Source organism: Hydra viridissima, unplaced genomic scaffold (assembly GCF_058129835.1).
Source record: "Hydra viridissima isolate aposymbiotic clone 2 unplaced genomic scaffold, HvirCarnegie_v1 scaffold_6, whole genome shotgun sequence".
Classification (NCBI taxonomy): domain Eukaryota; kingdom Metazoa; phylum Cnidaria; class Hydrozoa; order Anthoathecata; family Hydridae; genus Hydra; species Hydra viridissima.
The window spans coordinates 12,673,608-12,699,889 of record NW_028324305.1 but is presented as its reverse complement, the minus strand read 5'-3'; the positions used below and the strand labels follow the sequence as shown (position 1 = coordinate 12,699,889).

Here is a 26,282-nt window from a genome sequence, read left to right as displayed (position 1 = left end):
TCTTATAAAGCTGAATAAAGATAAATAATTTTTCCTGATATAGTCTACGTTGGAATGATTAATGAAAGATAAAAACAAATTTTATTAAATATTTTTGAACTGTCAAGTTGTGTCATGAAATATGAACTGTCCAGAGTGTTTCAATAAAATAAGACAGTTTAAATAAAATTTATGTAGAGTTGTTAACTTCGGATTAAAGTTTCTAGACACAAAAATACTAAATTTAAGCCTTTTGGAAAAAATCTGATGTACTTTTCACTGAAAAGATTTTCATTTCATAGAAAACTTAGCGGTTGAGAAACCTGTACATGCGTGTCAAACTTTCTCTTTTTCAATCTAAAATAATAAATCTGTGAGAAAAAAAGTTTTATTGCAGTTGCTAATAAGATTTTCATTCTGACTGCCGAGTCCACGACGCCGATTGAAGAGGTGGAAGAACCCACGCTTTTCTCTAATACTTTCTAGTCAATATTTTTAAACATGCATAAGATATGCAAACGCCTTTGAAATTATGTTTAAGCTAGTAAAGGTTAATTTTGGTTTAATGACATAAAAAGTGTGCTCATCAGAAAAGAACGGTACTTGCTTTTCAAAGGTTTGGTGTTTTTTTAAATTTGTTTAAACTATAAACTTTAGAAGTTAAGCAATACTGATGCAAATTTTAAAAAATGAAAAAAACCAACCGTGTCGAGATATTTAAAAAAAATCTAGCTGAGTTACAACTTCAATCAAAATTTACCCTGCTAATTAGCCTTAAATTTAACATCTTGAATTACTTACATCAATATTCTTAGATACTGACCCACCATATACTTAAGACTTAATGCAATTAAGTTGAGGTGTGAATGCTGAGCACCACTTCAACCCTTAAACCAGTCATGTTTCAAGTTTTATTTGCATCCAGAAATGAAAAGGACTTTACGGAGGATATATTAACGCAGTGAGAAGTTAAGAGAATTTAAATTTGTAAAAATACAATGTCTGCATGAAAGATAAAATTGATAAAAGTTGCTCTCTAAAAGTTGTTGAAAAAGTTTCAGCTGCGTTATGTTGTCAATAACGTTATGCTCAATAACGTTATGCTGTCAAATATTCATCATTTCATCGTGACCGCGTTTTGATAGGGAGCTAATTGTAAACCAGCCAGATTTTGCGACAAATCTGGTTGACCACGAACCTGCAGGAATAACACGAGTCTAGATACTTGTTCAGATAAGAGCTATTAAAACTTCTAATGCGGGTTATTTTGACGCACTTTGTATTTTCCACTGAAACAAATGCTCTTGGAATGAATGCCATAACATAATGTATAAAAAAACAACTTAAATGAACTTTACAGTTAAATTTTATATTTTTTGATAATTTTTCAATTTGCTCTTAGTGATAAAGTTTACATCTTGGTAAAGGAGTTTCAAAATATATATGCGCGAACACTTGCAAAATATAAGCGCGAACACAGTGGCATATGCGCGAACACATGCGATATTTATGCGCGAATACTTGCGACATATGCGCGATTACTTGCGACATTTAGGGCATAGAGTGGCAATTTTAGGCACAATAGATGGCGAAGTTAATCAAACTAAGAAATTAATGATTTTTTCATGCAACAAAGTTAAAACAGACAAAAAAAAAAAGAACTTTTATACAGGGATATCTACAATAGCTTTATTTAATGCCATCTTCTTACTTATTATACCATTTCTTCAAAAGCTTAGTTACTGGCGAGGACCAAAACATGCTCAGAATACTAGCAAATTAAAGCGCAGATTTCAGTCAACTAAATATAGAAAACTTTCTCATCGTGACGAATTTTTTTTAACAATTGTGCGACTTCGTCTTGGTATTCTTAATGAAGACATTGCAGAACGATTTGGAATTTCTCCTACAACTTCTTCTAACATATTTACCACATGGATTAAACTTATAAGCAGTGTGTTAGGTAGTGCTCTTATTGTATGGCTTCCACGTGAAACCATCAGGGAAAATTTGCCTAGAGTGTTTAAGAATGCAGGATATTACAAGTGTCGTATGATTATTGATTGTGCTGAAGTTTTTATTGAACGACCCAAGTCTCTTTTAGCACAAGCCTTAACTTGGTCTGATTATAAACAACACAATACGTTTAAGTTTCTTGTTGGAATTTCGCCAAGTGGTTTTATTACTTTTTTATCTGATTGTTATGGTGGAAGATGTTCAGACAGTTTTATTACAAAAGAAAGTGGCTTTTATGACTTGTTAGAGCGTGACGATGAAGTCATGGCAGATCGTGGATTTCAAATTCAGGAAGAACTTTTGTTAAAATTTTGTACTTTGATAATTCCTCCAGGTGCTCGTCTCAAAAGTCAAATGATTGCATCTGAATGTAAAAAAACTAAAAAAATAGCTAACTTAAGCATACACGTTGAACGAGTCATTAATAGAATGAAAACTTATAGAATTTTAAAGAATGTTTTTCCTCTAACAATGTTGCGTCATGTTGATGATATTGTGAGGGTTTGTGCGAAGACTAATCCCCTACATTGAGAAGCACTGTCCTGATAAAGCTTGCATCTTTTGGCCAGACAAAGCTTCATCACATTATTCTTCAAAAGCTGTTAAGTATTTAAATGACAAACAAATTCCATTTGTTTTGAAACAAAATAACCCCACCAATGTTCCTCAATGTCGGCTCCTTCATGCTGAAATCAAAAGACAAGTGTTTGCTGATTCTTTTCAACCAGAGAATGTTGATCAATTAAAATCAAGAGTATGTCAAATCATGAATGAACTTGTAAAGCATGCTCCTTAAAGTGTGTACTAATTTTTTATCTCGGGTCCGTGCTCTTGTTGACAAAGCTTATCGCAATGGATTATTATCTGTTCAAAACTAACTTGTAAACTTGTATAATGAATATAAATCTTTTATTGGAATGAATACTTTGTCTTTCTTTTACAAGTTTTTCAAAATTTTTTAAGAATAACAAGATTTAAAAAAAATTCTACGAATCAATTACACACACGTTAATTAATATAATAATATTATTTTAGATTAATTTGTATGTATATATTTTAGATGGTAAATTGTACTATATAAAGTCAACTAAGAAATTACTAGTTCTTTCAACTGATCATGAAAAAAAGTTGGCTTTTAGAGATGTCCATGATTCTGATCACAGGGCACATGTTGGTCTCAACAATACTAGAACTAAACTAAGAAGTTCTTTTTACTGGTTAGGTTTTTTTTTCTTTACTTAAATATAGATTTTAAAAACAAAATACTGCTAAAGTTTGTAAAGCAAATTCTAAATAAAAAATACTACATAGGGTCAGTTAATCATGATACTACTATAGAGTAGAGGTGTGCGAAATTCGAAGTTTCGAGTTCGAGTACGAGTTTATTAAATAATCGAACTCGAATCGAATGTGTTTAGTTAATCGAATAAAATTCGAACATCGAACCTAAAGTTCGATATTTAAAAAGTTACTGCAAAATAGTATTAAAACGCTTCAAAAAGTCGCTGTGATATGATAACAAAACGCTTCAAAATGGAAGACAAGAGAGTAAGGAGCATTATTTGGAATTGAGAAGTCAATTGAATATTGGTTGCTACCAAGAGCAGTACCAATATACGTTCTTCGAGACAATGGTAGTAATATGAGAGCAGGCATGAACATGTGCCAAAAATTTATGGGCTTACCTTGCTTTGCTCATACGCTTCAATTATCAGTTAATAATGCAGCTTCTTACCTACTAATAGCTCTTCAGGCCCAGGACTCCAGCATATTGCTCTGCCATTTTTAAATATTCGAATAATTCTCATAAGTTCTGAGTATCTACGCAAAATAAAGTATAACTGCATAATGTGTGCATCAAATGTAATAATATCCGATAAAAAAAGTTATTCCCTAATTATTTAAGACATTATATATGAAAGCTAGCTATTACTATTTGTTTAATTAATCAAAAGGACAAATATTTTTTATGGGAAAGTTATGAAATGTAATAACACAATGAACATCACTTGCACACATTTCTATAACGGATTTTTTTTCTTTTATTTTTTTACGTTGAACAATAGACTTTCCAACTAAAACTTTCAACTTTCCAACCAAGACTTTCACTAGTTTGTTTAATAATCTCGAACTCGAACTCAATCGAATTTTTTGTTATCTCGATCGAACTCGATTGAAGATAAAAAACCTAATCTCGCACAGCTCTACTATAGAGTAATTTACATCTTTTGTTAAATTTCTAGGTATGGTTAATGATATTGCCAAATGGATTAAGGAATGTGACAAATGCCAACGAATGGAAAAAATAAAAACGGTTGCTCCTGAATTAAAACCTATTAAGGTAAATGGGCTATGGGAGTTTTTGGGTATTGATTTAATTGGCCCACTTCCTGTTACAGCACAAGGCCAAAAATATATTTTAACAGTAACGGACCTTTGGAGTAAATATGTTGAAGCTTTCCCTATTCCTGAAAAGTCTGCGTTCTATGTTTCCAAGTGCCTTACCACTCTATTTTATCGGTTTGGTCCCCCAAAAAAAATTCTTTCGGATCAAGGCAGGGAGTTTGTAAACTGTGTAAATGAGCTTTTGTTTTCTTCATTTAATGTCAAACACATAATAACCTCTGCTTACCACCCACAAACCAATGGGCAAGATGAAAGAACTAATCAAACTGTTAAGAGAGCCCTTTCAAAATTATGTAATGAAGCCCAGGATAACTGGGATGAGTTGTTAGAACCAGTATTATTTGGTCTTCGCACATGTGTGCAAAAATCAACTAAGTTCACACCATTTTTCCTAATGTTTGGCAGAGAAGCACAATTATTTTCAGCTTTATCAATGAATCCACCTGATTCAAACATTATTGATGATAATATTGTAGTTAATGCAACTGAAGATCAAATTCAAAAAAGAATTGATTCATGCAATAAAGTAAACACTGTGGTAAATACTAATATTTCAACAGCTCAAACAAAAATGCAAAAATATTATGCCTCTAAACAGCTAAAAGGGTTTAAGTCATTTTCATTTAAAATAGGTGACAAAGTTTTATTAAAAAATTGCCGAAAAATTGGTCGTAAAGGGAGCCAAATGGAGCATGATTGGCTTGGACCTGCTACAATCACAGGTTTTAAACAAAATGGTGCTATTGTAACTCGTAATGACAAAGTTTGGAGGAAAGCTGTTGCTTTATGCAACATGAAGCCTTATTTAGAAAAAAAGCAAACTTTCTCATTAGCAATAACATTAAAAGAACACGATTATTGTTTTCCAATTAATATTAAAATGGCTATAAATGAAAAGAACATAAGAAAATCAAGAAAATCAAACAACAGACATGTACTAGACTCAAAATGTTATGTTAAAGATAAAAAAATTAAATTGACTAAAGTGGAAAACTCTTTATCGAATCATGTATATCCTGCAATATCTGTTGACAATAATTTTTTTTTTAACTTATCAACGCAGTCTGTTAAATTAAGCCTCAATATTTTAAAAAATCCATGTGGCTGGTTAAATGATACTTTGATAGATATAGCCCAAAGCTTCCTTTCATTTCAGTTTCCTCATATTTCCGGATTTCAAAGTTCATGTATTTTTAGTAAAAATAATTCATGTGGTTACATTCTAGGAAAATTTATTCAAATACTCAATGTCAGAAATTCACATTGGATACTTATAAGTAATGTATCATCTGATACAGGTTTAAACTCAGTTCAATATTACGATTCTCTCTTTACCAGTTTAAATGAAGATGTTCCATTACTTGTGCATCGTGTTGCTCAATCGTTATTGATTTATGAGAATGCACAATCAATAACATTTGAAGTTATGAATTGCCAGACACAAGATAATGGAAATGACTGTGGTCTTTATTCTATTGCAAATGCTACAGCTCTATGTTATGGAATTGATCCAAATGTAATTCTCTGGGAAAAAAACAGTATGAGGCAACATTTTCTAACATGTATTGAGAGAGGTAGACTCGAGATGTTTCCTTATACAACAATACTAAATGAGGTTAAAATACGTTCTTCCTTTCTTTGTGATGATACCTGTCACTGTGCTATGGGATAAATATAAGGTAATTTATATTATGTTTTTTTCAATGTAATACGTAATGTTAATTTAATAATGAGTCAGTTCAGGTCATTCTGCTACTGCCATAATTCCATTTAACTTAGAAAATGCATTATGGAAACTCGTCTAAACCACACAAGTGTGGAAACATGGGGATTACACTTGAAAAAAATATATTTTTTTTATACGCAAGGTAGTTTGAAATTACTGAAATGGAATAATATATAAATAATTTGAATTATAGACACATTTATGATGGAATGGAGACTCATATACTCAATAAAGTCAAAGGTCATGAAGAAAGCTATAGAACTACGATTTTTGTTACATATATTATTTTAGTAAAACTTTTAGTTTTAAAGTTTATGAGAGATTATAGTTTTAATGTTAACTTTAACAAATGAAGTTTTCATTGTAACTTTCTGTATTTACATTTTGTCTTGCATTCTTTTTTGTTATTGTTATATATATATATATATATATATATATATATATATATATATATATATATATATATATATATATATATATATATATATATATTACTTTGTTATGCTTTGAGCTGATATTTAAACTGTTGTTGTGCTGATATTATTGTGACATTGTATTTTTAACAAAGTGCCTTGGAAATAAAACACTCTAATGTAATAAGGTTGTTAAAATAAAAGTATTATAATTGTTTATTTAGTACGTAATGAGTTCCTTTATGTTTTTCCATTATCTTGAAAATCACAAAACTGTGTAAATTATGTTATCTATTTAAACATATGCTATATAAATTAATATAAATGCTTCAGCCTACTACCAAGTAGTAGTAAGTTGTTCAGCGTCGTAGAGTGGCTAGAAGCTTTGGCGAAGTGGCTAGAGCGCTTAACTATAATAATTACAAACAGTAAAACAAATAAAAAGTAAACATGTATAAAAGTAAACATGCATTTTTATTATAAAATGATAAAAATATCTAACATCCAATCATAAAAATTTGTTTCACTCAATTTATTTAGCGCCTTATCACAAAAATATTCTGCACAATTGTTATGTTTCACAAAGAGGTTTGCGCAAATAAGTGCACCATTTTGAATACTTTTTTAACAGGCAAACTTTTTTAACGCCTTACGGCGTTAAAAAAGTTATCATTATTTTGCGCACGCGCAGATTTCACAGTTTGTAAACTTTTTTAACGACTAACTTTTTTAACGCAACAACGGTTAAAAGCGATCATATAACACTTTAATTTTTTGTCAAAAAATGGCCGACGAAAAATGTCTAATTTGTGCATGTTGCTTTATTTCCTTTGGAAAAGGATCACATAAACTTATTAAAGTAACTCCCGCATTACAACTTCACATTCAAAATTTGATTTGTAGAGAATATGATGTAGAAAAAGAGTGTTGTCCGAAAAACATTTGTAATTCTTGCAAAACAAATTTATATGCATTGAACAGGGGTGAAACATTAAAATTAAATGATTGGATTGAGAAAATATCTCAAATAAACAGACAAAAACTCAGAAGATCATCTGATATTAGTGAAATATCTGAACAGATCACAACAAATAATCAAGATATCGTTGATAAAATTGTTAAAAAGATATGTCCTTCTTGCTTTTCTACAATAGATATGATTTCCTTAAGTAAATTAAAAATATTGTATAACTTATATATTTTAGCTAATAAACTATTTCTTCAATTATTAAAAAAAATAATTTAAATTTAGCATAGAGTCTATGCTAGTCAATACATAGTCTATGATAGACTTATTAAATATTAGTGTATTATTTTTATATGTTTTACAAATATAATAATATCAGAGTTTTTACTACTTTAAATTTCTATTTAGGCAAAGGAATTTCTCACTTTTGCTGTAAAAGTGAAGCTGTAAAAAACCAAATTATGTTGGCTGAAGGTCTTGGAAATGTATCCAGTGAGCAAGTTGCTTCTGGGATTCTCAAAATAAAAATGAAAAGAGACAATATTAAATCTGGAGACAAGTTTCCTTTAAAAACCTTTGGAAACAATCTTGTTGTTGTTGTTGGCACACCTAATAATAAATGCAGCAGAGCATCCGTTAAAAAGTTATCTCTAGAAACTATAATGGAAATCTCTAATACTTTAAACCTGAGTAAAAGAAAGACTAACCTACTTTGTAAACATATGCGACAAAATTTAGGGAAGAAAATGTTAGAACCAAATATAGCAACTCAGATAGAGGAGCTGCATAATGTATTTTCAGGTTTTTATGATGTCAAAACTGAATCATTCATTTCAGGGGATGAAGAGATAAGTCGGAGTTTGGTATTTGTAAAAGATACTTCTGATTTAATTCTTCATATGATTAATGAAAGAAGTTTGAATCCTTATAGCACTATTGCTAGGATTTCCATTGATGGTGGACAGGGTTTTCTTAAATGCGTTATAAATGTTTTTGACCCACTATGTAAACATACAACTTCAGAAAGTCTTGATGATTGTGGTGTAAAAAGATCATTGGTTTTGGCTTTAGTTGAAGATGTTTCAGAGCATAATGGTAATCTTAGCAAACTATTGAAACCACTAGCTCTGAGTGATGTAAAATATTCAATAGCATTTGATCTAAAATGTGGTAACTCTTTATTTGGTTTAACAGTCACAGCGGCAAATATGCATGTCTCTGGTGTGAAGGGGAAAGTACTCTTGAGAGCGGAAAAAAAAGAACTTTAGGTTCAATTGATATCAACTATAATAAGTTCATTGAAGGTGGATGCAAAAAGAATCACATGATGGAATTTAAAAACTGTATTTTCGCCTAAGGTTGTGTATCTTGATGAACCTCTAGAAACTTTAGTAGAACATCTCATTCCTCCACCAGAGTTACACATTCTAATTGGTATTACTTCTATGTTTGTAAAAATATTAATTACATTGTGGCCTGATTTTGATTCGTGGCTTAAGTCGAATTATATAATCTATAGAGGTTACCACAGAACTGGTTTGGATGGTAATAATTCACAGAGACTTTTAGATAAATTAGATAATTTAGAAGTTAACTTTCTAAGTGCAGCCTCTATATAACCAAATATGATATTTCTCCAACCTGTAGTTAGCTGTCTTAGAAAGTTTTCAATTATTAAAACAAAAGGTTTTAGCATGTTAAAGCGGAAAACATCAAGCTGAAATTTGTAGAAAATATAATATAGCTAAATCGATTGTAAGCAAAACTGTAAAATCATTTGGATCTCGTGACTGCTATAAAACAAACCATCGGGGCGGAAGCACACCAAAGTTGGACTGAAGACCAGTGGAAAAACATACTTTTTAGTGATGAATCAAAATATAACCTTTTTGGAAGCAACGGCAAGAAGCGAGTCTGGAGACCAAAGAACACCAGATCCAATACTAAATATACCAAGAAGAGTGTTAAGCATGGAACGTCTGCTATGGTTTGGGGATGTTTGTCAGTACTAGGAACTGGTCCTATTCACAAAATTAATGGAATTATGGACCGCTTTGTTTAAAAAGATCTAATGGAAGATGTTATGTTACCACATGCTGAATGGGAGATGCCCCTAAAATGTATTTTTAAACAGGACAATGATCCAAAACATACGTCAAAAATTGTAAAACAATGGTTCAAGAATATCACCATAATGGAGTGGCCTGCACAAGCTCTGACTTGATTCCCATAGAAAATTTGTGGGAAACAATTGACAATAAGATTGAGCGTGCAAATGTGAAGACCAGTGAGGAATTATTTGAACAAATCGAGAAGGCCTGGCGGGAGATTGATATGAGAATTGTTGACTCATTAATTGCGTCTATGCCCCGAAGAATGAAAGAAGTAATTAAAAGTAAAGGAGGTCCTACCAAATATTAAGTTAACTTTTGAAGTTTTTTGAAAAGTAATCAAAAAAATCAGTCGATTTTTTGAATGTCCACCTTGTTTTGTCCAAAGAAAAATGTAGTTTGTTAGGGAAAAGGTGTTTTAAAATTTTTTTAGTGATTTTTAGTATGATTCAAAAGTTTTAAGTTTTGTTAACAACATAATAAACTGCATAAAAAATAATATGTTCAATTGTTTTACTAGTTTTTTTTAGTTTTTGATCAACTTTTGCTCTAAATTTGAGTTTGTCCACCATGTTTTGTCCGATACTGTATATTAATTTTATTAAAAACAAAGTAACAGGAAAAAAAAAAAAGGCCGCTGGAGGCCGTAAATAAACTCAAATGTTTCATACAATGTAGACTCTCTATTTTTATGTGTAAAAACTACACAGTCCGGTTATCCCCGGAAATTGAGTAATTTAAATCTGAATTTTATTTGTTCGTACGAGTTTGATATTCGAGGTTGCGTAATTATGAAAATTAACTTTCACAGACGATGCAAGAATACCTGTTGATTACATGCGATAAAATGTTATTGATAAAAAAAGGAGAATCAGAAGAAACTTTACTAACCTTCAACATCAAATTAAGTTTATTGGAAAAATCAAAGCTAATTTTAAAAGCAATCAAAGTGAGGCATAATCTAACTTTAGAAGATGAAAAAGATAACATCAAGAAAATTCTAAAGCAATTTGAAAGACATGTAAAAAAACATTCAAAATTTAAATAAACTTTTGACCGAATTGGAAATTTGGAGAAACGAAGTTGGGATAAAACTGGTTATGGATTAATGATATTCCATAAACAGACATTTCCATGGGCTATGCTTAGCCCCAGCGTGCATCAAATGTGTGCACATGCCTGGGAACTGTTTATGATTACAGGTGGATCGCCCTTGCCAAGTATTCCGAGCAGTCAAGCGAAAGTTGGAATAAATACATTAAGGCTTATAAATCAGGAACAAGTTGTAAAGCCAGACAGATGTCTTTGCAAATTAATACACATGACATTTACTGCAGACTGATGATAAGGGCACATCCAATTATTGCCAGTAAAAAAAGACTTTTGCAAAGTGGAACATGTGGAAAATTTGGACATACCACAAGAGGGTGTAAAGTAGACGTGAACAACGTATTTACTGAAAAAAAAAAGATAATTCAAGAATATTTTCTGTGACCGTATAAAATCAATAAGACTAATATCTGTGAATATTTGTGTTTAATGTTAAATTATCATTAACTCAAATACATTTCATTATGAATTTCTTGAAACTAATATCAGTCAAACATATTTCATTATGAATTGGATATGATATCCTTTTCCAAGCAACCTAGCCAGCTATTAGCTTGCTGGTCACGGAAATCGAGGGGCTATTTGTTATATGGGGCGAGGGGCGTTGGAAGACAGATTTTTTTAAAAAAGTTTTACTTTTTAATTTATATTTTCTAGTTTATTTGAAAATTTTAAAAAATGTAAGAGCATGACTTTCGACGCCCCTCCTCCCCCCCCACTGTTACTCCAATCTCTGGGTCATAGTGCACACACGTAACATTTAACCTCAGAATCAGATTCTTCAGCCCAAAAAAGTAATATACTAAAGTTTTCACAAGATTTCATTAACAAAAAACGGATTTATGAATTTTTCCCCAAAAAACCACATTCTGGGCACACTGTGCATTTATCTTCAACTTTTCTTTTATTAATATTCCATGAATATAATTTTTAGTGCTTTAAAAATTCATTTAGAAAAACGTTCTAAAAAGTTCGCGAATCGCTGCCGCACCGAATCGCTGTACAATTCAAGAAACATTAGTCTTCTCAACGCCGTTAATGCATGTTCTTGAAAATACACGAATTTTGCGTTTTCATAAAAAGGTTAAGTTTTACTGTATTTTTTTAGCCCAAATAATTTTTTTTTTTTAATTTTTTTTTCTCTCTTAGCGCTTTAGTTTGTCTAAAATCAAACAAAGTTAAATTTTTTTAAAATTACTCAAGTTAAGATATAAATCTTTGCTTTACAGTTGATGAACCATACTTTGGTATTAAAATGGTGCTGCTCTCAATGAAGATAAAACATTAAATTGAGAAAACAACTTTTTCAAACAAGTTTTCAGTTATATGTTTAATTTCTAACCAGTCATATGTCTGGAAACATATTAAAGGTCGAAAAAAATTAGTTATTTCAAGTTTAAAATCTGTTTTTTCCATTTTGTATGAAGAACACACAAATTGACATAAAGTTAAACCTCTAAAGGTTTATTTAAAAGTCTAGGCTTAAAATTTAAACATTACTGTGATATGTGCCAACCCTATTTTATAATGCCATAAAACTATTTAACTAAAATTCCGGTCTTTAAATTACCATAGATTAATGTAAACATGTAAAATAGCGGGATGTTATCACCGAGAACAAACAAGACAAAAAAGTTTGAGTACATGAATTAACGGCGTTGAGTTTGAAGCAACTTTTCACGTTGAATGAACTCTTCGGTCCATTTTTTTCACCATCAAAACCTGAAAAGTGCACATTTTTAAAAATGTAGATGACAATTGTCAATTTAGATGACAATATTTCTGTTGCATTTAAGATATTTATTACAGTTAAGATATTTATTATGAAAACTGTTCTACTCACTGTAGTATAAAAAAACACACACAAAAAAAAAAACGCTTTAAAGTATAATTATGAGTGAATTCCTGTAGCACAAAGATGACGCGTTATATGCAGTAGGGATTATGAAACAATACATTTCGTTAAGAGATAAAACGCCAAACAGCCTCCTTCGTTTCAATTAGGAATTTGTTTCAACTTATCGCTAATAGAATGCACTTAATCGATAAAATCTATTGATTAGCTGACCAAATTATGTAGAATTTTACAAAAAAAAGCAGGTGAACTTGTATGTATGTGTGTATAAGAATTTAAAATTAAACAACTGAACATTATATATATATATATATATATATATATATATATATATATATATATATATATATATATATATAACGCCATTTATTTAAAAAAAGAGCACAACAAATCATAAGCAAGTACAAAATATAAATAAAAAAAGATAAGTATTATAACTAAAATCAAAAGTTTATTTGTAAATATGCTAATTACACGTATCTAATAAAATTTCATAATATGAGTGTATTTATATTGTATAAATTATAAAATATAATTGCAATTATATACACACCTATAACCAAAAAAAACATCAGTAAAAAAAACTTTTCATATAAAATCTTTAAAAATTTGCAAAATATATAATTAATATATATAAAACGTATTAAAAAGTGTATTCGCAGAAAAAATGGTACAAAATCTTTAAAAAATGTGATTACTTTTGAGACAACCCTCATAACAGTTTCATAACTTATAAAAGTTACAAATGTAAGTTATACAAAAAATTTTTCTTTACATCGTCTGCAACAAAATTAAAATTAAAAATGATATAAAAAAATATCTGATAAAAAAAAAAAAATCTCATTAACAAAAATCAGAATCACTTAATATAATTTTAATATTATAAATCTATAAAAAAAAACGTTGAAAAAATTATAAAAATGATTGGTAAATATCAAATGAAGCGAGAAAATCCTGAAGAGCCAGAAAACAAAACAAATACTGATCCTAAACCAAAAACAAAAATGTTACGTAAACAATTAAAAAATTGAACTAAAAAAGAAGTTTTGAAAAACAGTTTCAATGCAAATAATACCACATGTACAAAATTATAAGCATTTCTACATTAAACAAAGTTCAAATCAAACAAAAATATTTGAAAACAAACAAGTATTTAAGTAAGAAATTATTACCTTTGTTTGAACCATGGCTGGTCTCTGTGACCTCAATTCTCTCACAGTTTGAAAGACATCAACAACACCCTCCACTCGAACCCGCTCAATCATGTTAAACAAACCAATAAAAACACCTGTGCGTCCAACACCATTACTATATAATTATAATTAAAAAAATGACGCATTACATTAGATAAATTTATTAAGCTAATGACAAAAAACTTGTTATCAAAATAACACAGGAAACTCTAAAAGAAAACTCTAACTAAATTTCAAATAACTTAAGTGTATTATGATACAAATTGCATTTTATAAATTTTTAAAACATGGAGCGAAAGCTCTGGATTTGGAAACCAAACAAGTATCAAGATTAATTTCAGCGAAACCTTTTAAACTAAAGAGTCAAAAATAATAAAAAAAAATTAATTTTATTAAAATAAGAAAGATATATTTAATCAAAATTATACCTTTCAACTTATTGTTCATAGAATGCACTTAATCGATAAAATCCATAAAATCTACTGATTAGCTGACTATATTATGTAGAATCATAAAAAAAGCAAGTGAACTTAAACTTTTGACAGGTGGTGTGTGTATTAAGTATGGCTTATCATCGTTATCGGGTTAAAGGGGAGTAAACAAATATTAAATCTAGAAAAAGTTTTGGAAATTTTTCTTCAAAATCCTTTTTTGTCACAATTTGAAATTGACTAATGTTGCTCGATCTTCAGCTGAATTTATATCGCGGCAATAAAAAGAGAGTCAATCTATTGAAAGAAAAACAGGAAGTGGAAAAAGAAAGGAATTAAAGATAAATGTAAAGCAAAATCAATCATTCGCTTCATAAAGGCAAATCCATGTCAGTTGCAGAGAGATCTTGCGGGAAAATTTTAATGCAGCCAAGCTTTGATAGGAAAAGTACTTAAATCTGAAGAATATAAAACATATCATAAAAAGAAAACTCCAAAGCGATCCATTAATGGAGAAGTTAAAGTAATTTGTCGTTCAAAAAATCTATATAAACTTTTAAGACAAGAAAACTTGTGCATAATTGAAGACGATGAAACCGATTGCAAAAAGAACTTTTCACAATTGCCAGGCAGCAATACTTTTATTAGTAAAAATTTAAATATATCGCCGACAAGTTCAAGTATATTCAAACTAAAAAATTTGTTCCCAAGTTCTTTGTATGGCAAGCAATCTGCTTCTGTGGTTTGAAAAGTGCACCATACATTAGTCAAAAGATTTTGAGCTCAGATTTATATATATAGAAGAATGCTTAAAAAGACGGTTTTTGCCATTCATTTAAAAGCATGATATGCCCACAATATTTTGGCCTATTTTGGCTACAATCCACTACTCCAAGAGATCTCTAGAATGGTATGAACAAAATGGGATCGAATCGGTACCTAAGGAAGTAAATCCTCCAAATTGTTCTGAACAGCGAATAATTGAAAGTTACCGGTCAAGTGTAAAAGGAATCCTATTGAAAAGCAAAAAATTAGCTTCAGATGAAGAAAATTTTAAGAAAAAGTGGATAGCAGCTTAACAAAAGTAACTTAAAGCAAGATCCAGGAGATGATATCAAGTACTTATAAAAATATTTGGTTTCTAAGAATCCAATTAAAAATGTAAAAAATGATTGAAATAAATAATTTAGTTAGCTTCCTTCTGCAAAAAAAATTAGAAAAATCTTTTAAGTAGTTTTCGAGTTATTAATGATTAAAAGGTGCTGAATTTCATTGTGTTCAACCAGTATATATAAAATGATAGTAACAACCACCTGCAGTGCACAATAATTGGTCCTGTGCTATTCTGTTGATGCCACTTCTGTACTCGCCCAATCATATCAATAATACCAGAGCTACTTTCTGGATGAGAATTATCTGGCCAGGTAACATATTGGAAATGCTTGACAATTCTTGAAAGCCCCTCCTAAGAAAACAAAAATTAAAACATGTAACAGAATTTTTCATCAATCTGAGTTAATGCAAATAAAATGAGTGTTTGTGATGTCATCATAAATAAGTCACTTACTTGAAACGAAGAAATTCTTTGTACTTGATCTAGTAGTCTAGGACCTCTAAACCCACATAAAATACAAGAAAGAAAAATTTTACACTTAGTTACCGTTGTATGTGTAACTTTAAATTCTCTGACAATGAAATCACCAAACAAAGTTTGTGTGACATGCTCAATCATCAATGTTCCATGCATAGCTCCTTCTATGGATGGCCAATAGCGATGAATCTTAACCTAAAAATTTTTTGAACTTTTTAAATATAAAGAAATACAATAAAAAACATATGGTATAAAACATAATTTTCCTAGTTAAAGATATACATTATTTGATGGAAAGTTACAAGAAAAATACTTCTGTTCTATCTCAAAAAATCCTTTCAAGTTTTAAGAGATAAAATTAAAAAAGAAAGAACATGCGAAAAAACTTTTTACATATTAAAAACGACGAATCGTATCATTAGAACAAAAAAGCTTACTTTTCCCCCTTCTGTCTCTTGTGCCAAACAAACAATAGTCAGACAATCATGCTCCCAAACCATTCTCCAGAATGATACTATCGTTGAAGGTAAAGGGGCTTGAGTGGCAATAAATTGACGGGTTTGTGTGTAGCCCTAGTATCATTTATTTCATTTAGAAAATTATTAAAATCTTTAAATATAATCAATAACTTGAGTATTTTTAATGAAAACAAAAAATATTTATTTGCTTGCCTGTGAAAAATATTAACTATAATAATATTAATTAATAATCACATTATTTGCATGCCTGTGAAAAATATTAACATTTTATGATGTAAAAAAAAATTTTTTTAAAATACGAAAAAATTTTTCAGCAAATCCCTTTTGTTTTCTTTTATACACCTAATAATTGTACACTTAAAAAAGCATGCTAGTTCACAGTTTTTTAAATGTCAATAAAATCAAGATTAAAAAGTATAACCTACATTTATGTAACTTGCATTAATATAATCAGAGCCTGCAACTGCTGGCATTTGCTTTAAACATACACGAGTCTCATCATCTAAAAATAGTGTAAAAGTGTCTCATTATCTTAAGATAACTGTATCATTTTATTTCTTCTTTTTATTACAAACAGCTGAATACTAAATTTCAAAATGATAAAAATTATCATGCAGTAATGTTAAACTTAAGTGAGTTTCTCTAAAACAAATTTACGAAAAGATAATTGGTTTATTAAAGCTTAAATTTAAGTTATATTTTTACTATAACGCTTGCATCTTTAAAAAAAATGACACTTTCAAACTATCTATCTAATATTCAAAACAATACAATAAAAAGGAAATGTCTTGAAAGAAAAATTAAAGAAAGGCATACCATACAGTGTTTAATCAAACAGATTCAATAACAGTCTCATTTCTGGGCCAAACTTAAAAGCCCAAGCAGTCTGACATACCTGATGATTACAGTTCTGAGACTTTTAGGATACTGATAATCACAGGATTCAGCCTTGATAGATTAAGACTCAGAGTGATGTTTTGAGAGTTTTAGTCTAAAAAGATTTGCTGAGGGTAAAATTGATGATTAGTGCTCAGAGGCTTAATGTGTTGAGAATGAAAACTAATGGTTTGAGTCAATAAACTTTTGGACTGACCATGATTGTATTGGATTTTTTGTTTTGTAGCAAATAGTATGGGTATTGCAGACTGTATTAATAGTAAAGTACTTCTTATCTAAGAACAAAATCATTTTTTTCTTCAAGTTCTGTAGAGTTATCTTTAACAATCCAGCTTCAGATGATATTTACAAGGTTATTCAGCTTCTTTCCTGTTTAGATTTACACTTGACACATCATTACTTATTAAACTGCTATTTTCATTGAAAATATCATTTTAAATGATCTCTGAGATAAATAATTTTTGAAAAGAAATTCGTATCACTCCAAATAAAAAACTTTATTTGGGCTGATCCAAATATTTAATAAGTTTGTTATTGCAAACAACAGAAAAATGTCAAGACTTTCCTTTCTTTTAAAACATTTTTTAAGATGTAATAGTGAGCATCAAATTAATATCATTTCCTGTGATTTGTTAAACAAGACCAAAAAACATAAAATTAAGAAAGCTTATTATTACCAAATTTATATATAAAGTAAACAAATGAAAAATACAAAAGATTTGAAATATTTTATAATTGTGTGCTATTTAAAAGCCTGCAGGAAATTCTACAGAACACTATAGCCTATTTTTAAACCACTTTTTTGTATGATCATTTCAGTAAAAATGTAAAAAAAAAAAAAGAAAAAAAAGTCTACAAAAAATATGAAAAACATTTATTAAGTCAAAATACTTTAGTTCAACACTTCAATAAAAATTTAAAAAAATTTTGCACAAACAATTAAAACCAAAAAGTTATCAGTTTAAAAAAAGTAAACAGAATATTTCAGACATTTGAAATACTTAAGCAACTAAAAAAATAATAGAAAATTTTTGAATTTTTGACTTCACATAAAATAAGTCAATATCATCAAAATTTTGTCCAAAGGCAGATGGTATTACAGCAAAAATAAGAAACTGGAGAAGATTGCATAAGATGAAGAAATCCATAAGTTTCTTTTCTCCAATGAGTAAATCAACTGCGCTCTTGTAATTCAGATCATTCCAGTCGCATTTCCATGTTTTAGCATATTCTTTATAAGTTTTATTTTGATACAGATATTTATGAGGCATGCATTCATCATTATACTTACTGTTTTTAACTCTAGAGGCCATTTTGGCACCTTTAAATGACATAGGCATATGATGATCTGCAGAAGCTTTCTTCCATGTTAATTTTCCAAATTTTATTAAATCCAGCATCATCATATTATGAACTAATGCTGAGGGTTTACAGATTAATTCTGTTCCAAAAAGCAGGTAATGTAAACTGGCAGCATCATCAAATAATTAAGGTGTGCTATTAACAAATACTTCTAGCAATTTGTTTAAGTCTTTCATACTCAAAAGAGCTGAACTGATGGTTTCATAAGAAGCATTTCATACTCAAAAGAGCTGAACTGATGGTTTCATAAGAAGCATTTCATACTCAAAAGAGCTGAACTGATGGTTTCATAAGAAGCATTTCCTAAATATCCAAACTTTACTTCTTCCTTTTTATATCCTTTATTTATTCTATGCATATTTGTAACTCTGCTAATATTTCGATATTTCCACTTACTACTTTGTTCAGTTGTACCTTTTTTATGGTTTACAAGTCTTTTATCTAAGCGGTTATGCAACCATAAATTTGCAAAGAACTCAATTGAAAAATTATCCGATTTTGATAAATCATACGTCATACTGTAATTACTTATTGCTAATTCTACCTTTAGTAAGTAGTCCACAGTAATTCCCTCCTAAAAGATAGTTGTCGTTTAGTTTGAACTTTTGAATAATATCATCAAATAAACTTTTTCTCTTAATGCTTTATAAAAATATGACGAATTAACTATATCCTTAATTGCTTTCTCTACTTGATTTTCTATATCATTCCATTTTGGCTCGCCACTAACCTTCCCATTGCCATTACGATCATGCCAAGCTCCTATTTTTTTTATTGATCCATTAATAGATGTTTCTATTTCTTTTTCAGTATACAGTTTAAAATTACCCTTAAATTTAGACTTTTTATCATAATAAGCTTTTTGAAGAGGAGTTGAGTATAAGAATTTAATTACAACTGCATGGGCTATAAATGATAAGTTATTATGGCCAAAACAAAAATCTTGTAGTTTTTGATTGTATTGTTCAGTCTTCTGTCTAGCTTTAGTGCCATTATAATTAATTACACTACATCCTTCATCAGAAGAATCATCTACATACATAGAATACTTTTCTCTATCCTCTTCATATGTTCTTTCCCTTTTAACCCTATACATCTATAGTTTATCTATTTTAAGTGGTATTTCTATTGTTCTTTCCCTTTTAACCCTATACTTCTATAATTTATCTATTTTAAGTGGTATTTCTATTGTTCTTTTTATCAATTTAGTGTTTAAAATTTTAAATGTCATTAAAAATATTGTGTCGTTAAACAAATAGTCAGATTCTTTAATATGAAATATATTCTGCCTGTTAACAACCGCCTTTTACATCTATCTCTATTTTTCTAAAAAAAAAAGCCACATATTTTCATAACTTCCCTTGTTCTACCTAGTGCTGCTTTTACGGCATCACAAAAAATTAAATTACCAACTGTAAATTTTATGAGCAGTAACTATCACGAACCTTGCCAGTATTCAATTAGGTTAATAGAAAAACTAAAATTACAAGATACTAACAACGTACTGAATTTTAATATAATTGATAAGACTATACACTGGGCTAAGTAATATTATGGTGAGCAGAAAAGGAAATCACGTGAGCCTTATTATTCCCACCCTCTAGAAGTTGCTTATATGATTTCTGATTATAAGCTAAAAACGGATGTAATAGTAGCTTGATAATTTTGGTTGGAGAATAACTGAAATAGTTGATAGACTTACATGTGATAGACCAGTTAGCATTAAGTTAAGTGTAGAAGAGGTATTAAACAGCGCTTATCAAAAACAAGATGAAGAAGTACTGCTAATAAAGCTATTTGATAGATTACATAACTTAACTACCTTGGATGCAATGACACCAGAAAAAAAACAGAAAATTGCCTTTGAAACATTAAGCAGCTTTGTATTACTAAGTGCAAGTTTAAATACAAACCAAGAGTATAATTTAAACTCTCTTATTTATAATATTATCTCTCTACCTACAGGGATTAGCTCTTATAATGAGCTATTAATGAGCTAAGATGTAAACAATAAAGTTCATTAGTTTAAAAAAAGTAAACAGAATATTTCAGATAATTGAAATACTTAAGCAACTAAAAAAATAATACGAAGCAGAGAACATATAATAAAAAAGATTATGACTCTTACATGGCAACACATTATAATAGCGATTTTTGTTTCTGTTGCAACCTTCATTCGCAGCCTTCATTGGTTTTGAGTTGGATGGATCAAATAAATTCAATTTCTACAAAAGACTCATACTTTTAAAAGAAAAGAAACCCATTACTAGAATATCCAGTTTCTCTTTCTGTGCTTCCTAATTAAGTTAAGGAATTTTCCATTTTAACCCTAAATGAACACTAGAATAAAAGTCAAACACAGACATGCAACATACAACTTATACACCCAAAAGTATACATACAACATAAATGTTTTAATGGCAAAAAAAATTCAAATAAATATCATTAGACTTTTAAGGATACTTACATTAAACTCTTTATCAAGATAAGTTTCTGAGCCACCAAGAGCTATTTGTTGCATTTTCTTAACATGATTTCTAAGATCTTGTATTTGGACTTCAGTCACACCAAATGTTATAAACTCAAGCAGAGTATCATGGATGAAAACATATTGCCCCTAATAGAAAAAAGGAAAGAAAAATTAAAAAAAAAAAAAAAAAAAAAACATCAATAAGTTACTTCTTTTTTTATAAAATAACAAACTAAGAATTTCATCATCACCATCACCACCACTACCCTCATCATCGTCATCATCATCTTCGTTGTCATCATCATCATCATCATCAATCATCAATCATCAATCATCATCATCATCATCATCATCATCATCATCATCATCATCATCATCATCATCATCATCATCATCATCATCATCATCATCATCATCATCATCATCATCATCATCATCATCATCATCATCATCATCATCATCATCATCATCATCATCATCATCATCATCATCATCATCATCATCATCATCATCATCATCATCATCATCATCATCATCATCATCATCATCATCATCATCATCATCATCATCATCATCATCATCATCATCATCATCATCATCATCATCATCATCATCATCATCATCATCATCATCATCATCATCATCATCATCATCATCATCATCATCATCAAAGTATTATTTAGCATTTTAAATTTTTGGAAAAAACTACCTCTGTTTGCACCAAATAGTTTCTTTGACTTCGAATATGCTCCAGATATTTGAAAATTTCAACTTGGCCTTCATTCTCAATACGTTGAAGATTGACATCTAATACAATATATGTTCCAGTCCGTCCAACACCAGCACTAAAAAAAAAATAACATTTTTGAGTAAAGCTATTAACTATTGATTTTATGCTTGATAAACTATGTTTAACCAGGAAACTTTAAATTGTAGAAAAGAATACTCTGATTTAATTTTATAGCTTTGTTTTAAAAAAGTATAATTAATCAAATATTTAAAATCGAAATTATCAGTTTATTGATTCAATTTAAAAGTGAAAAATAATTAAGTTTGCCCATATTCCTTTGCTTAATAGCACAATCCTTAGCGAAACTGAATCAATTGATGCATGTTCAGTGGTTGCTATGGTTAAACGGTTTCTTATAAAATTGTTCCCACTGATTACATTAAATTGCTTTTTTACCAACTATGCTAACCTGTCCAACCTGTGTATTAAAATTCTGCTGGTGCTACAATTCTGTTCCAGGTACATAAAATGTAAAATAGATACTAATATACTTTTATCAGAGGATTACCTTTATAGGATAGCAAAATAGTTAGAGAGATAGCAAGAGGTAGCAAAATAGTTAACAACACAAGCTTCATGCATTCATTTGTAACTAAACATACTGGTAAACTATTTGATCTTCTAAAAGATGGAAGACAAAGACTAGCTTTCCTGAATAAAAAATCATTAGACTGGTCAACTAGCTTACTCATAATAAAATGGCTGAAAACCTTAATAAGATGAAGGTTTTAATTTAATTGTTTATAGAATTACATACTTGGATGAATTTTACATCCTTTTCTCTTACACCCTTTTTTTCTTTTTTGGGGAAAGAGGATTTAAAATTCATTTAAGAATTCAATTCAAACCTCACTAAAAACAAAAAACATCATTACTTTTGGCATCTCATTTGTAAACACAGAAAGTAGTTTTCATATTCCAATAAAACTATTTTAATAAATTCCACAGGTGCTTTATAATATTAGTTAAAAATTGAAACAGTTAAATGGTAACATAACTGCAGAAAATATAAACGTTTATGTATATATATAAATTTTGCAAATCATAGCAACTCCTAAATATTATCTGATTAATTTTAAAATTTTAAGACAGTTATGTGGATAAAGGAGTTTTCAAATTATTTAAAAGCACCCTATAATACATATAATAAAACTCACCTGCAGTGGACAACGATTGGGCCAGTAGGGCCAGTTGATTGGGTTATACTAAGGTTGACATGTCGTATAAAAGCCAAAAGAGTTTGAGGATTTGAGGTGTTATGATCAGGCCATGAAATAAATGCAAAATGCTTTATAAATCGCTCCTCACCAGGATACTATGTCAAAAAAAGTTTTTTTTAGTAATTTTGTTGAAATATTAAAACTTGGGAGCAAAATTTGCACAAAGTAAAAACTATTTTGTATTTGAATGTTGTATACTTTTATTTAATTAACTTAGTTAAATAAAATCAATTTGTTATATATTTATAACAATATTATAAAAAAAAAACAAACCTCCTCATGCAGAATACTAAATGTACGGACAACATATGAAGGTAGGTAAATTGATTCAGTTAATGTGACTTGCATCATACCATAGGATGTGGATCCAACATCTGGCCAATATTTAAAGCACTTTGTCTGAATTAGACAAATTTTATAATTAATTTTAGGACAATGACAACAACGAGATAAAGATACAGAAATCAAAATTACTTTTCCTTGCTCAACCAACTGTGTTAACATTACTATAGTATTGACATTTTGCTCCCAACACATGCGCCAGAAATCTTCACAAGTGTTCTCTAAAGGACCTTTGGAAAAAAGATATCAAAAATTATTTAATTATCATTGATAAAAAACAGTGAACTTGAAGCTTGAAAGATTTTCATAGAGTAAAATGTCATTTTTTACTGCATGTTATTTGAAGTTAGTTAAAACAATATGAAAATGTGGTTGACCTGTAATGAGACAACTCCCCTAAAATTTGATAAATACTTTTTGTTTCTTTGAAACAATAGTTTAAAAAATAATAATAATAAGCACAAGGGTTATATGAATTGGTTAACAATAGATGAGGCAATTTAAATCGAGTTTACTTTTTACATCCTGGTTATGACAACTGTTTGAACTTATCATGATTTTTTTAATTTTTGACTTCACATAAAGTAACGGGTGACAACTAAAAAACGAGACTGGATTTAAAGACACATATCTTCTCAAAGGAATAAGATTTTAAAAATAGGAAAACTGTTTTAGAAGGTATTTTTATTCTAGTTTTTAAATATTTTATGTATTTTTAGTTTTTATAGAAAAATGAATAAAAAAATAAATTCAAAACAAGAAGAGATTAGAAAACGTGTGTATGAATTTTATTCAAATTACAAAAATGCTGGTAAAAAGTTCACTTATGACCACTTTAAAGTTGAGAATATACCTAAAAGTACTATCTACAAGATAATTAAACGTGTTGAAAGTGAATCTGGGTACCAAAGAGTTCAAGGAAGTGGAGTAAAAGCTAAAAAAATGACCAGGACAAACATTGAAAGGCTCAAACTCATGTTAGACCATAAAGACGGAGTTTCTCAACGACAGGCAGCTAAAAAGTTCAACTGTACTCAGCAACACATTTGTAAAACATTAAAAAAAAGAACAAATATTAAGTCAAGAAAAAAAAAGACAATTCCAAAACGCTCTGACCAGCAAAAAGCAGCAGCTAGAACTAAGTGCAGTCGATTATGTCAGAAATTCAAAAATCGTAAACCAATCATTGATGATGAGTCTTATTTCACGTTAAATCACTCCAGTATCAATGGAAATGATATATTTTATACTAGTGATGTAAAATCTACTCCATCTACAGTTAAATACCAAACAAAACAAAAGTTTCAAAAGAAATTACTTCTATGGATTGCTTTTTCTGAAAATGGAATTTCTCGGCCTTATTTTGTACCAAGTGTACTTGGCTGTAAATCAAAAAATCTATCATTCAGATGGTGCATATGTATTCTGGCCAGATTTAGCATCATCTCACTATGCAAAAACAGTAATCATGTACCTAAACAAGGAAAACGTGCATTATGTTGAGAAAGCGGATAACCCTGCAAACTTGCCAGAATGTCGTCCTATCGAAAATTTTTGGAGTATTTTGAAAGGCCTTGTCTACAAGAATAATTGGAATGCAGAAAATCTTAAAAAATTACGTTCTAGAATCAATTATTGCCTTAATAAAATTGATATTGAGCTCATACGGAGCCTAGCTCAGTCTATACCAGGCCTAGTTGATAAAGTCAGAAGAAATGGTTTAATTGAGAACAACTGATTATATATATAAAAACTAAAATAAAAATACTTTCTAGAAAATTTTTCCTTTTTGTTTTATCCTACTTCTTTAAAGAGATATGTGTCTTTAAATCCAGTCTCGTTTTTTAGTTGTCACCCATTAAGTCAATATCATCAAAATTTTGTCCAAAGACAGATGGTATTACAGCAAATATAAGAAACGGTAGAAGATTGCATAAGATGAAGAAACCCATTTGGAAATGCAAAAGAGTATTATAAATATTAACTATTATATTTTTCAAAAATAAACTTTAAAAATAAAATCTGTTTTCTATCAAGGCTTTTGTACCAAAATAGCATAAAAAATACTCCTAAAATTGTTTATATATCTTAAGTTAACCAGTTATTAATTTTTTTGTAATAAATCATGCAAACCTTTTTTGTCATTTTTTTTTATGCTAGGAAATTTAACTTTTGCTATGCTCATAAGTTATTCCATAAATTTTGTCAAGTTAGAAAATACACCTCAACTTTTTCATTGATAAAAAGTTAAACTACTCTTTTTGGTTATAAATAGGTGGTCAACTTTTTATGCTTTAAGTATTTAGTTTATATTAATGTGTTTGTTTATGTTGTCTTTTACTCCTTAAGTTAAAGCAAACCTTGCAATCAAATTAAAAAATAATACCTTGTGTTGCAATATAGGAGCATTGACCATTGTAACCCTTAATGTAATAAACAAAGCAATATATTAAAATTATAAAGCCTTAAATACACAGCAAAATAAAGTGAATATAAATTAAATTATGCAATTTATTCTACAAAAAGAAAAAAAACGAAAGCCTACATCAATAAAATTGGCATTAATATAGTCTGATTCAGGAATGGCATCTACAGGCTTCAACAACACCCTTGTATGATCATCTAAAAGTAAAATTTTTATGATGAAAAGTAATATTAATAAGGATCATTATTAATATTATCAGTATTGGTAACTATTAATATTAAACTATTAGACTGACAATTTTTATGAAACAGAGAGCAATTGAGCCACAGCTAGGATTAAAATAATACAAATCCCATTAAGATTCCAAATATAAAAACCAATTCAAGCTTAGTACAAATATCTTTATGAAAAATATATCAATTTAGTATTATGTATTGAGTATGGGCTTCATAACATTTTTTTAATGTTCATTTTCTTGCTTTGGCTTTCTATGTTATCA

General features: G+C 29.2%; 3 protein-coding genes and 1 pseudogene across 3 annotated transcripts in view; 2 read left to right on the top strand and 2 right to left on the bottom strand.

Moving 5' to 3' along the window:
• Positions 1 to 5,086: 5,086 nt before the first annotated feature.
• On the top strand, positions 5,087 to 6,074 carry LOC149887092 (uncharacterized). The gene has a single exon (XM_090091824.1). The coding sequence runs from the start codon at positions 5,087 to 5,089 to the stop codon at positions 6,071 to 6,073; it is 987 nt and encodes a 328-aa protein (XP_089947950.1). The 3' UTR covers position 6,074.
• A 1,203-nt stretch (positions 6,075 to 7,277) lies between these two features.
• LOC145192573 (uncharacterized) lies at positions 7,278 to 10,126 on the top strand (annotated as a pseudogene).
• A 3,171-nt stretch (positions 10,127 to 13,297) lies between these two features.
• The window catches only part of LOC145190279 (uncharacterized), a 45,904-nt gene continuing 32,919 nt past the window's right edge, over positions 13,298 to 26,282 (bottom strand). Inside the window, exons 34-47 of the mRNA XM_090089539.1 lie at positions 25,904 to 25,980; positions 25,745 to 25,781; positions 23,491 to 23,588; positions 23,290 to 23,415; positions 22,954 to 23,111; positions 21,716 to 21,851; positions 21,004 to 21,153; positions 20,665 to 20,761; positions 16,703 to 16,779; positions 16,236 to 16,370; positions 15,868 to 15,993; positions 15,521 to 15,672; positions 13,756 to 13,891; positions 13,298 to 13,570 (exon numbers count right to left, since the gene is read on the bottom strand). Coding sequence (XP_089945665.1) covers positions 13,496 to 13,570; positions 13,756 to 13,891; positions 15,521 to 15,672; positions 15,868 to 15,993; positions 16,236 to 16,370; positions 16,703 to 16,779; positions 20,665 to 20,761; positions 21,004 to 21,153; positions 21,716 to 21,851; positions 22,954 to 23,111; positions 23,290 to 23,415; positions 23,491 to 23,588; positions 25,745 to 25,781; positions 25,904 to 25,980 — 1,580 coding nt within the window. The 3' untranslated portion in view covers positions 13,298 to 13,495. The remainder of the gene's footprint in view (positions 13,571 to 13,755; positions 13,892 to 15,520; positions 15,673 to 15,867; positions 15,994 to 16,235; positions 16,371 to 16,702; positions 16,780 to 20,664; positions 20,762 to 21,003; positions 21,154 to 21,715; positions 21,852 to 22,953; positions 23,112 to 23,289; positions 23,416 to 23,490; positions 23,589 to 25,744; positions 25,782 to 25,903; positions 25,981 to 26,282) is intronic.
• Positions 18,877 to 20,445, bottom strand: LOC149887091 (uncharacterized). Its single transcript, XM_090089540.1, has 2 exons — positions 19,691 to 20,445; positions 18,877 to 19,632 (listed from the first exon to the last, which is right to left on the bottom strand). Exon 2 carries the CDS (start codon positions 19,630 to 19,632, stop codon positions 19,129 to 19,131), a length of 504 nt encoding a protein of 167 aa, XP_089945666.1. The 5' UTR covers positions 19,691 to 20,445; the 3' UTR covers positions 18,877 to 19,128.

Excerpts from the sequence above, each read along its gene's own strand:
- LOC149887091 (XM_090089540.1), bottom strand. The coding sequence starts at position 19,632 with ATGTATAGGGTTAAAAGGGAAAGAACATATGAAGAGGATAGAGAAAAG.
- LOC149887092 (XM_090091824.1), top strand. The coding sequence starts at position 5,087 with ATGGAGCATGATTGGCTTGGACCTGCTACAATCACAGGTTTTAAACAA.